General features: G+C 29.4%; 5 protein-coding genes and 1 long non-coding RNA gene across 7 annotated transcripts; 4 read left to right on the forward strand and 2 right to left on the reverse strand.

Moving 5' to 3' along the window:
• Window positions 1-507: 507 nt before the first annotated feature.
• On the forward strand, window positions 508-1,861 carry LOC105838119 (histidine triad nucleotide-binding protein 1). Its single transcript, XM_012683421.3, has 2 exons — window positions 508-863; window positions 1,403-1,861. The coding sequence occupies exons 1-2, from the start codon at window positions 663-665 to the stop codon at window positions 1,670-1,672; spliced, it is 471 nt and encodes a 156-aa protein (XP_012538875.1). The 5' UTR covers window positions 508-662; the 3' UTR covers window positions 1,673-1,861.
• A 73-nt stretch (window positions 1,862-1,934) lies between these two features.
• Window positions 1,935-5,139, reverse strand: LOC105838132 (dihydrofolate reductase). Of its 2 annotated transcripts, XM_012683446.2 has the most exons (7): window positions 5,018-5,139; window positions 4,771-4,831; window positions 3,157-3,277; window positions 2,928-3,083; window positions 2,735-2,852; window positions 2,196-2,305; window positions 1,935-2,114 (listed from the first exon to the last, which is right to left on the reverse strand). In XM_012683446.2, the coding sequence occupies exons 2-7, from the start codon at window positions 4,799-4,801 to the stop codon at window positions 2,039-2,041; spliced, it is 612 nt and encodes a 203-aa protein (XP_012538900.1). In that variant the 5' UTR covers window positions 4,802-4,831; window positions 5,018-5,139; the 3' UTR covers window positions 1,935-2,038. The 2 variants fall into 2 exon arrangements, with proteins under 2 accessions (XP_012538900.1, XP_012538901.1); XM_012683447.3 differs by lacking the exons at window positions 4,771-4,831; window positions 5,018-5,139 and adding an exon at window positions 3,989-4,752.
• A 71-nt stretch (window positions 5,140-5,210) lies between these two features.
• LOC105838133 (translation machinery-associated protein 7 homolog) lies at window positions 5,211-6,708 on the forward strand. Its single transcript, XM_012683448.3, has 2 exons — window positions 5,211-5,362; window positions 6,207-6,708. Exon 2 carries the CDS (start codon window positions 6,208-6,210, stop codon window positions 6,400-6,402), a length of 195 nt encoding a protein of 64 aa, XP_012538902.1. The 5' UTR covers window positions 5,211-5,362; window position 6,207; the 3' UTR covers window positions 6,403-6,708.
• A 367-nt stretch (window positions 6,709-7,075) lies between these two features.
• On the forward strand, window positions 7,076-8,520 carry LOC105838131 (transmembrane protein 17B). The gene is made up of 4 exons (XM_012683444.3): window positions 7,076-7,312; window positions 7,746-7,849; window positions 7,933-8,046; window positions 8,130-8,520. Exons 1-4 carry the CDS (start codon window positions 7,222-7,224, stop codon window positions 8,370-8,372), a joined length of 552 nt encoding a protein of 183 aa, XP_012538898.1. The 5' UTR covers window positions 7,076-7,221; the 3' UTR covers window positions 8,373-8,520.
• Window positions 8,080-10,103, reverse strand: LOC105838130 (glycolipid transfer protein A). The gene is made up of 5 exons (XM_012683443.2): window positions 9,962-10,103; window positions 9,778-9,833; window positions 9,589-9,710; window positions 8,949-9,099; window positions 8,080-8,859 (listed from the first exon to the last, which is right to left on the reverse strand). The coding sequence occupies exons 1-5, from the start codon at window positions 10,101-10,103 to the stop codon at window positions 8,677-8,679; spliced, it is 654 nt and encodes a 217-aa protein (XP_012538897.1). The 3' UTR covers window positions 8,080-8,676.
• LOC114253931 lies at window positions 9,798-10,312 on the forward strand. The gene is made up of 2 exons (XR_003625360.2): window positions 9,798-9,953; window positions 10,034-10,312. It is a non-coding gene; the product is annotated as an uncharacterized LOC114253931 (long non-coding RNA).
• Window positions 10,313-10,514: the final 202 nt, after the last annotated feature.

Consider the following 10,514-nt stretch of genomic DNA (forward strand, 5'->3'; position numbering starts at 1 on the left):
TAGAGAAATGAAATTAAGAAAAATTTTTTCGAAAAATACAGAAAGAAAACTGTAACAACGAAGTATTCCAGTTTTTAATTTTTCAAAAAAATAAAATTAGGAACAAAATCTCAATTTTTCCCTTTTTTTCGAAAAATATAGAAAAGTGCAATTGTAATAGAGTGAATCTTATTAATGAATTATTTATTAGAGCTCTTAAGTATGACAAAATATTAAAATCGCAAATGTAGAAAGCAATAAAGGCAATATTACTTTAAAAGAAAAAACCTAAAAAAAATTATGAGAAACTTAAAAACTGTTTTTCTCCAAAATTTTCGAGATTTTTTATCACTCTAGAAATAATCTCTCCGATACAGTGCCAGTAAACTTCAATTTTTTTTATAATTGTAAGGAATGTGTGAAGTGATTCATTGGAACAAGAAAGCATTTGCCTAATTTTTTTTCGAAATGTAATTTGAAACTGGCGCCTCGAAATCTTAACCGTACCTTCACTGACACGAACGTCACCGACCTTTAGACCATAATAAAATAGAGAACCTCTGAGAGACAACAAAGTGGAAACCAGAAATGAAATGAAGCATCAAAATGCGCGCATAACGTGAAGCTAACAATAGCTTACGATACTGATTATTGTGGTCGCGACGACATCACCGATTTTCAAGATGAGATTCCTGTCGAACGTTGTTGTGAACGCGTACAAACACTTGGCGATAGGTGGCAATCTGCCGGTTTGCACCGTCAACTGGAGAAAAATGGCGTCCGAGGTAGAGAAGGCGCAATCTGCTGCGCCGGAAGGCGACACAATTTTTGGAAAGATAATACGTAAAGAGATTCCGTGCAACTTTATTTACGAAGATAGCCAGGTAAATTGTAGCGTGACACACGATGGTTGCGTCTTTTCGTTAAATTATGTGGCAAATTAGATTTACCGGCGTCGTTTTGATGCTTCTCATCATATTTGTTGCCGACATCATCGAGTTATTTTATGCAATATTACTTGATTTAATAAAAAAGCGATACAAAAAATGTTTTTAAGTGTTAAAGTTAATTTATATGATATATTTATGAGATATTGCATTTATTTTTGTACACAGTAAAAAGTCTTGTTAAAAGTAAAAATCTAAAATGACTTGTTATTCACTATTTGTGTACCTATAATTATTACATAACCACTTGTTCGAATCTGCTGAGTTGTAGTAGAATTGTCAACTTGTTATACTAGAAACATTATGGATTAAAATATTAATAGAATGTAAAAATTTATTTTTTATATATTTTTCATAGAAATATTGATAAATTATAGTTGAACATTTTTATTATTCAATAGAAATTAATTTCAATTGTTCTTATTTCATGAAATATTGAGTAAATATTTAATATTAATATGTTTTCTCTTTTGCAGTGTGTCGCATTTGATGATATAAATCCTCAAGCACCTGTGCACTTCCTGGTGATTCCACGAAAGCCAATTTCACAACTTTCTAAAGCTCAAGATGAGGATGAACCCTTACTTGGTCACCTGATGAATGTTGCTCACAAAATTGCAAAGCAAAAAAAATTGACAAACGGATTTCGCTTAGTTGTCAATGATGGAAAACAGGGTGCACAATCTGTATATCATCTGCATCTGCATGTTCTTGGTGGTCGACAAATGGAATGGCCACCTGGCTAATGTGTTGTATGTTTAAACGTATGTGATCATTATAAAGCCTTTACTTCTTGTCAATAAAGTGTTAAAAATAAATATTAAAGGATATTGCATGAAAAATATATTTCATCAATGATATATGTTAAAAGCATACACGTACGATTATGTATTATAGAATATTAGGGAGACTGATTAAAAATAATACCAGTAATACTTATTTTTGTGATATATTGTAGAAAGATACAAACAACATATTTATAATTATAATTATAAAAATAGTTTACTATTTCATTATTTATTTTTATTTAATTTTATTTAATTATTTAGTATTATTTAATTATTATTTAATTATTTTCAGTTTGAATAATTTGAAAGAAATATCTCTGTTATTTATCTTCTTTCATACACTTCATATACAAATTCAATTCCATTTTCTTCCTGTGTGCCTTGTGGTACAGTTGGATCTCTGAAATTTGTATTAGTTATTACAGGGCAGCTAAAATATAAAACCTAACATAAATATTAATGTAAAAATATGAATACTTACGTGATTAATGCAAAGTCGTTTGGAATGGGAGGAAAAAACGTATCACACTCAAAATTTTTCTTTATACGCGTTAAATACAATCGTCCGAAATGCGGAGATTCCATGGCACTCTGTAAAATTATACAATAATTGTCATATCTAATTTAAGTTTCTACTGGTAATATTTATGCCTTCGACAGTCTATTTTTTCAGCTGCACATTTTTTATTTTCTTAAAATTATTTCTCTTTCTTTTTTAAATCATGAATGCATATCATTAGACCTTTAATCTATAAATTTTCAACATTTAACATATGAAATAAATACTCGTGATTCGGAAGTAATTTAGATATTATCTGTAAAATCACATTTACTTATATATAGCACAAATTCTTTTTAATCATATAAAGTGGTTTATCGTTCACTACTGTGACAGACCTATAATTATTATATAAATTACTCGAATCTACTGAATTGTAGGAGAGATACAATATTGTGCAACACTGAAGAGGCAGACCTATCCTTCAAAAATGTATAACATTAATTTATCATACAAAGTACCTTGTACACACTACTTCCTCCTATCACCCATACTCTTTCTACTTGATTCTGCATTCCTGAGATCACGTCGAGGGCGTGCAATATACTCTTGCACGCTATCACCTCGTCTCCGCAATCCCTAAAATTGATACACGATTTATCGTTTTTTAAAGAATAAAATTTTTTTCGTATCTCTTATTTCGTTGGTAATTACAATGCTTGTGAAGACAACACCATATTTATGCGATCCTTCAGAGGTCGATACTTTTTGGGAATACACTCCCACGTGCGTCGGCCCATAAGTACGACATTCTTTTTATCCTTTTGCTTTGTGTCAGTCGTCATACGTGTGAAGAACGCCATTTCCTTCCTACGAATCACAATTCATTGAAATGTTTCCTTGAGATTGTATACGCGAGAGCGTAATTTGTTAACAATCTTACTTTAAGCGCCAAGGTAAGTTTCCATTTATTCCAATGCCCATATTCTCGCATGCTGCGGCAATTAGTTCCAATTTAGGCGGCATATCGAGAGATAGTCTTGAGTAAATCCGATGCAACAGTCCTGGATATCATTAAATTTCCATTTGTTTGAAAAATGTTTAATATAAGTTTTTTTTTGTTTTATTACTACATTACAAAAATTGTTAATGATGAAACTTGTGAATATTTTGATTTTTCGGTATAACTGCAATTTTTTAAGATAACGAAGTAATCGTGTAAATAAGGGATTATGAATCGCAAAGCAGTCGCTTTTTTTTTATTCCTGCATTGTCAAGCAATCTCAAGGACAATGGTTCCTTTCACTACATCAATGCCAATAACAAAACTGCTCTAACTTTCTCAGTCCGCTCTTAAAAATTATTTTAAAAATGTGTGTGTGTGTGTGTGTGTGTGTGTGTTTATTTATTTAAACTAAATATACATTTTAAGGAAAAAGTCATTGATTAAGAAAAATGCATGACTTTTTACTTTATTTTTTTTATTTTCTATCAGATATTTTCTTAATTTCATATTAATAAAATTAATAAAAAATCCTTTTTCCTTGAATTCTGCAGAAAATGCTAATATATGTAAATATTTTTTACATAATTATTACACCTTGACGTCAAATAATTTTTTTAATCAAGATTCTAGAGTTTATTTAGTATAAGATTTTATTAAATAAAAAGAAATAAATGCATTGGTTACGTGAACGAAAGATCTAAAATGTTTCGATGTCTATCGCCACTGGTTAAGGCTTTCAATTTTTTATGTCGAGAAAACTTTCGCTTACTTTGTTTTATGACTGCTCTGGACTCCTCTACTGATTATCGCGAGGCAAACTAACTAGCAAATACTAACGGTCGAGATATCCATTCGAATCTTCCCCCACTATTCTATTTTGAAATTGTGAAAAAGCAGAATACTCTTAAAGAGATAAGATTTTAAGCCATTTTTTTACTGTTTTTTTATCACTCTTAAAAGGTGCAAAAAGAATTTAAAAAAAACTTTATAACATAAGAGCTACATCCACAAAGAAGAGAAGAACTTTTAAACTAGAGGATATACACTTCCCAATAAAGATGTTAATCGGTCTGTTCTTTCAACTTCTCCTTTTTTCTTCAATGTGAACAGATCTAGTGCTACCAACATTCAAACTTTTGGACAAAAAGAAGAGTATAGATTTGCAATATCATGAACGTTAGCATAATTATTTAGATAAGGTTTCACAATCTCCGATTATCTTCGCTTGATTAAATTTAAGAAACGGTACATTAATTGCAAAACTTAAACTTCATCATATTGTTTTCCTTATGCATTCTTTGTAAATTATAATTTATGTAAAATATACTTTAAATTAATTAAAATAATTTTTTGATAAAAAATTGAGCATCGATTTTAAGTTTTGTAGTTGGCAATTTATAAATTTAATCAACTGAGTTTTTAAGGTTAATTGGAGACTTACTGAAATACATTAATATTTAATCAAATGCGAATAAGAAGTTTTGCCCCCAAAATGATTCAAACTGCTTTAACAGAATTCGTTGTTATACGTATAAAATAGATGCAACTTACGTGCATATTTACCACTAAAATTGAACAACATTGCACTGATATTCTTCAAACTGGTTCATACCTGCAAGAGCCATGTGTTAATTACAATCTTGTATCTTTTTCGAACAATGAAATGTGTTATTCTATAAAGGATACAAGAAATCTGAAATTTTTTCGTTACATTTTCTGGGATTAAAATAAAAAATATATATGTAATTAATTTTAAATAAAGTTTGCATCAGATTTCAATATAAAAGATTCTATTTACAGTGCCATATCCTTTAACATGTTTTTGTATGTGCATTCTGCTTCTTTAGAAGTTTATATTCCAGACACATAAATAGAACTCGATCCATAATTCTGATGCAAATTATACGGATAAAAAGATAAAAGTAGGAAGGGAAGAAAACGGAGAACCCTCATTGTCAGCTGTGCGAGGAACGAAGAGCTTCAAGATTCTTTACTTGTGGCAGCACAATCTATGCTCGATTAGCTCGAAGAGAAAATTTTACCGTACCGCATAAACATTCGTTAATTTTTGTCCGAAAGTTTCCGGACGAATTACCTTCTCTTATTTCTAACTCGCGATCCTGTTCGGAATTTACAGCTGCGAGTAAGTCAAGAATTTGTATATTAACGGAATTTTATAATCGTAAGAATAGTATTTGTGTTCTACGTTTTACTATAGCTGAACGTGTTGCATTTGTAATTTAGAAGTATCTTCCCATATTTGGATGATTCTTAGATTTTATTTTGTCAATATTAATATTATTTGTTGCGTATTATAGAATTTTTATTCGATCTCATTTGTGTTTTGATCACTTTCCGTTTCAGCGGAGGTTATATCGATTTATGTCTTTCTACTAATGTAGATTAATTTTAATCTCGATTTATAAATTACTTTATCTTTTTCTTAGAATTAGATAAAAATAAAGAGTAAGTTAAATCGAGATCAAAGTTAACTTGTAAAGGCGTCAATGAATGGAATTAAGCCTCTGTACACATAATTTGATGTGAATTACTCGCCGTATTCTTTTTTTTGAAAAACTAAGATTAGTATTCTCACAGTCTATTTTTATATTTATGATTGCTTAAGTACTGTCTTAAGGTATCATTAGACTCAACCACATTAATATTTTAAGACATTAATTGAAATAAGATTTAACTTTGAGTACTAGTCTAAGAACACACATTGTAATTCATTATAACATTTATATATTTTTTAAAATAACGAAATGAATTTCTGTAGAGATATTAAAATATATATAGAAATTATTAAGAAATTTTGCTTGACATTTGTAAAATTAACTCGGAACTTATTTGGTTCTGGTGAGAAAAGTTGCTGAAAAACAATATATGTACAGAGGATTAATACGATGTTTGTTATTAGAGTCACATGTGATTTCTAGGTGATAAATAGACTTATATGATAAATGTAATTAATCTTTGTGCCTCAGAATGTCTGGTCGGGAAGGAGGTAAAAAGAAGCCCCTGAAAGCCCCGAAGAAGGACTCTAAGGTTTTAGACGAGGAGGACATGGCATTTAAGCAAAAGCAAAAGGAACAGCAGAAAGCGTTGGCTGAGGCAGCGAAGAAAGCCAGTCAAAAAGGTCCTCTGGTCACTGGTGGTATTAAAAAATCTGGGAAGAAATGATTGTAATAATGGACAAGATATGTGATCCACTGTGCTCATAAATGTTCCAATTATAATAATGATTTTGAACTAAGCCATCGTTCACTAGACTGCAATTTCTTTTTGATGTTCCTTAATTATTTTGAGAGAACTTGTAAATATAACAATTTTATGTATGTGTTCTCCATTAAATTTTTATAAAAATTAACATGAGACTTATATGTAATAACATTTATTAAATAGCAGATTTCATATGTTCCAACTTTTTAAGTACATTGATTTGCACAAAGAGAAAACAAATCAATAAATAATACAAAAACCTTGAAACCTATTAATACCTTTATATACACTTGAAATATTATATTATCAAGAAAGCCTGTATGTAAAAGAGAAGTGGGGGAGGGGGAAAGTTACTGTATAAATACATATAAGAATGTGTAGTTAAAATGTGAATAAGTAATTTTATCTTTTTATAAGTTTGTTCCGCCTTTATGGAATAAATCGCGACCGGTGGCCGCTCTCAGGCTTCTCTCTGTGCTATTATTATTAATTATTTGTAATCCAACTATTAACATTATTAATAAAAATATATAATTATGTTGAACTTTCTGATTTTTATGATTATGACAAAGATTTCAGACGATAATCTAAAATTTTGTTAGATAATGGTTATCTTGGATACATTTAGATAATATTTAAAGTTACTGTTTTGGCATCACTGATCACAGGTGGTCGATTGTCGCGACTGGTCATGCGAGGAACCAGAGTATAAATTCATAATTCTAAATGTATCTATAAATATTTTTGCTTTTTTTCTGAATGAGTCCTACGTTATAAGCAATGATGTGGAGGACGTCAGTTATCACCGCGTCGGATCGCATATTTCCTGGTCTAGCATATCACAATCGAAAAAAGGAATTTTATGATATAGGTATCTATTCTCACACACTCCGTCGTTATTGATAGCAATTATTGCACGAGAAATAATAAATAATTAAATAATTCTACTCAAGTGCTGCCAATTAGTCCTACTGTAATGACTGATTATTGATTAATAAGAAATTTTGTGAACATTGTGTAAGGTAACAATAATAGGTCTGTTCTTTTCAGCTGCATTTCTTGCGCATAAACTGCGTAAGAAGTTAAGCTGAAAAGAACAAACCAAGCATTAATGTTTATTAACAATATTCTTTAATTACGTAGTTAATTACTGAATAATAGCAAGACACATAATTTGAACTCCTAATAAAACTTTTAATTTTACTAATTTAATCATGTATTTTATCTCTTTAAAATTTTGTCCATTATGTTTTATATACCTTTTATATATGTTTTTTATCTTTCATCTTATTTGGTTTCTATAGGAAATCAGATACAATCCAATTTACCACTCCAAATAGCATTGTACTTTAATGTGTGGGCATATCCCGTGTGGTTTTTTGTGATACTCATCAATTTAGATGCAAAAGTAAATATATAACAAAATATTAAAATTTTTGTAAAATCTAGAAGTATAGAACATGGACGGATATCACATTTCTTATTTTACAGTATTATTATTTAACGGATGTGTACAAATTCATAACTGTAGCAGTATTTATTGTTATATCGATATTGGAGGGTATACGATTATACTTGGGATATCTTGGAAACTTAGCAGAGAAGGTAAATTGCATTTCGATAAAATACAAACAGATATTAGGACTGAAGATATTTTCTTTTTGTCTTTTTATTCTTTTTTATCACAGATTCCAGAACTGGCAAGCTTCTGGCTGATATCTACCCTCATACATTTTCCTTTAGAAATGTTTCTTCTTTTCGATAGTAAAATAATACCTCATCTTAGTGAAACAATCATTAACGGTATCATGGCGTTTTTGCTCGTTACTGAAATTATAACGGCTACAGTAGCTTTGAAGAAATCAGCGGACCATCACGCAAAAAGATTTTACGTCGCACAGTTATATGAAATTGATGATAATAAACATTAATGATGATAATATATTATTTATTGCTTTTGAGATTTAATAAGATTATTGCACTATTAATATGCTGAAAGACTCGACATAATGTGATACATTTGAATAGAAACTCATTTTTGTATTTGATAAAATCTAGAAATATAAGTAACATATATATAATTTCCAATTTTTTATGCATAATAAATATATATAGTTTCTCATAGTTTTGTTGTATCTTTTTCTTTTTTTATGTAATCTATGTATCTTTTCTTCTCTCAGGCAGTAGCTTTTTCCTGCATCAAAGATATAATATTGAACTCTTATTCACTTTACATTATACTACAGTGGTCACTTCTAGATTGTGATCATTATAAAACGCCTTCAAAGCTGTTACATTTTTCCTTAGATTTACTAAAGATAGCTCCATGTTACTTAAAGTAACTTCTTCTTTTCCCGTTTCTCCATCTGCTAACGCCAGTAAGAGTTGTGAACGAGAAGGCGTCATACGTGACAGGAGCTGCAACAAAATCAAACATAGTAAAATCATATTTTTAACAAGTTGTTAACCTACATAAGAAAATGCATATAGAAAAATATATAAGTTACATTGAATAACTGTTGTGCCATCCAACCATGATATGGCTCCAAAGTTTCTTTGTATGCTTCTCTTAAGAATGCAACTAAATCTTCTGTTGGTTCCTCAGTTTTATGAGCTTCCACGATTCTTTCAAAGAATAGTAAAATCATATGCAAGGCCCTAAAACGTGTGGTAATCTTTTGAATAAGATTTCATGTCTAATCATTTTTGTGAATTTTATATATTTTGTCTTTATTAAATTAATTTTATATAATTTTATGAACTTTGTATTTCCAGTCTCTAAAAGACAACATTATAATTTATTAAACTTTAGGATTTTTATTCTTATTTCTATTACAATATGGAATATTTTTCTATTAAAAATTTTTTTATAAGCAAGATAGGATGAATTGAATATATATAATTACTAATATAAGACTTCAAAGCATATTCTCTTTTAAGCAAAAGCTAAAAATGTATGTAATCTCATATCATTAAATGGATACAAAATTTAATATTACTATTTAAAATTTAAAATTACTAATTAAAAATTAATAATATAAAGAGCATATTGTGCAATAAAAAATATAAAATTCACAAAAATGATTATGGAACATAATAAGATTCTCAATTGTTGAAAATCAACATTTACAAGTGTATGTTCAATACCTTCTTAACCACATTAAGGCATCAACTGCAATGAGATCTTTTTCCGTAGACTTTTCAAGCAAAATCATGTCTTGTAGAGTTGAATTGACTGTTTTATTCATTGAATACCTGGTTGTGAGCTTCTGCAATTGAAACCAGAGATCAATAGGACCAATAACACTGTCTCTCTGTAGGAGTTGTTTTACTTACATCGATATTGCCTTGCATGTCATAACGTACGGGCGCAAACAATTTGCCAAATTTATCTGAAACACAGATTCGTTTCTGTCGCGCGTCATGTTGTATTTGAAGCGAGATTTGTGATCGTACAGTAGCATATTCGTTTCCTCGGTTCAGAGAAATGTGAGGTTAAGATAAAAATTGGGGTACGCACCAACTGTTCGCACGACATCGCGAGCGGCTTGTAAAAACTCCTCGGTATTTATCTTATCGTCGATTATTTCAGGAAATTGCACTACGTCGTCGCATCCTGTTACTGAAACGTTTTTTCGATCGATCGAATCGGAGGATGACATGTTCTACTTCAATACAAATGTATGCGTTCAACATACTTTGAAACAAAATAATAACACTGTTACGTTGTCATCCTCGATTTTATATGTAATTTCTCTCAATGTGTACTTATGTACTAACATTTTTCAATATGTTACATTTTTGCAATACAAAAATTTATGTAGCTTGTAGTGTATGGGGATACAAGATAATAATAAAAATTATAAAAATATTTTTTTAATCTACAAATTTTTCCAAAAATTTAAAATATATGATTAATTTCAAGAATCATATTCTAGATATTTTATATTTATTATATAATATTCATTGCAATGAAATTTTAATTTTTTTTTTCTTTAGTCATCATTGATTTCATATATTAAATATGTATTTATTTATTTTATAAACTGTGATAATCACGTATAGTTTTACAC

The sequence above is a fragment of the Monomorium pharaonis genome, chromosome 4 (genome assembly GCF_013373865.1).
Source record: "Monomorium pharaonis isolate MP-MQ-018 chromosome 4, ASM1337386v2, whole genome shotgun sequence".
Classification (NCBI taxonomy): domain Eukaryota; kingdom Metazoa; phylum Arthropoda; class Insecta; order Hymenoptera; family Formicidae; genus Monomorium; species Monomorium pharaonis.

Bases quoted from the DNA above. Each gene is read 5' to 3' on its own strand.
- LOC105838119 (XM_012683421.3), top strand. From the start codon at position 663: ATGAGATTCCTGTCGAACGTTGTTGTGAACGCGTACAAACACTTGGCG. The intron at 864-1,402 runs GTAAATTGTAGC...TCTCTTTTGCAG, and splicing joins TTATTTACGAAGATAGCCAG to TGTGTCGCATTTGATGATAT.
- LOC105838132 (XM_012683446.2), bottom strand. From the start codon at position 4,801: ATGTTGTTCAATTTTAGTGGTAAATATGCAC. The intron at 3,084-3,156 runs GTAAGATTGTTA...TGTGATTCGTAG, and splicing joins AACTTACCTTGGCGCTTAAA to GAAGGAAATGGCGTTCTTCA. The intron at 2,306-2,734 runs GTACTTTGTATG...ATAATTTTACAG, and splicing joins GAGGAAGTAGTGTGTACAAG to AGTGCCATGGAATCTCCGCA.
- LOC105838133 (XM_012683448.3), top strand. From the start codon at position 6,208: ATGTCTGGTCGGGAAGGAGGTAAAAAGAAGCCCCTGAAAGCCCCGAAG.
- LOC105838131 (XM_012683444.3), top strand. From the start codon at position 7,222: ATGATGTGGAGGACGTCAGTTATCACCGCGTCGGATCGCATATTTCCT. The intron at 7,313-7,745 runs GTATCTATTCTC...TGGTTTCTATAG, and splicing joins AAAGGAATTTTATGATATAG to GAAATCAGATACAATCCAAT. The intron at 7,850-7,932 runs GTAAATATATAA...CTTATTTTACAG, and splicing joins TCATCAATTTAGATGCAAAA to TATTATTATTTAACGGATGT.
- LOC105838130 (XM_012683443.2), bottom strand. From the start codon at position 10,103: ATGTCATCCTCCGATTCGATCGATCGAAAAAACGTTTCAGTAACAGGA. The intron at 9,711-9,777 runs GTAAGTAAAACA...TTTCAATTGCAG, and splicing joins ACATGCAAGGCAATATCGAT to AAGCTCACAACCAGGTATTC. The intron at 8,860-8,948 runs GTAACTTATATA...ATTTTGTTGCAG, and splicing joins TGGCACAACAGTTATTCAAT to CTCCTGTCACGTATGACGCC.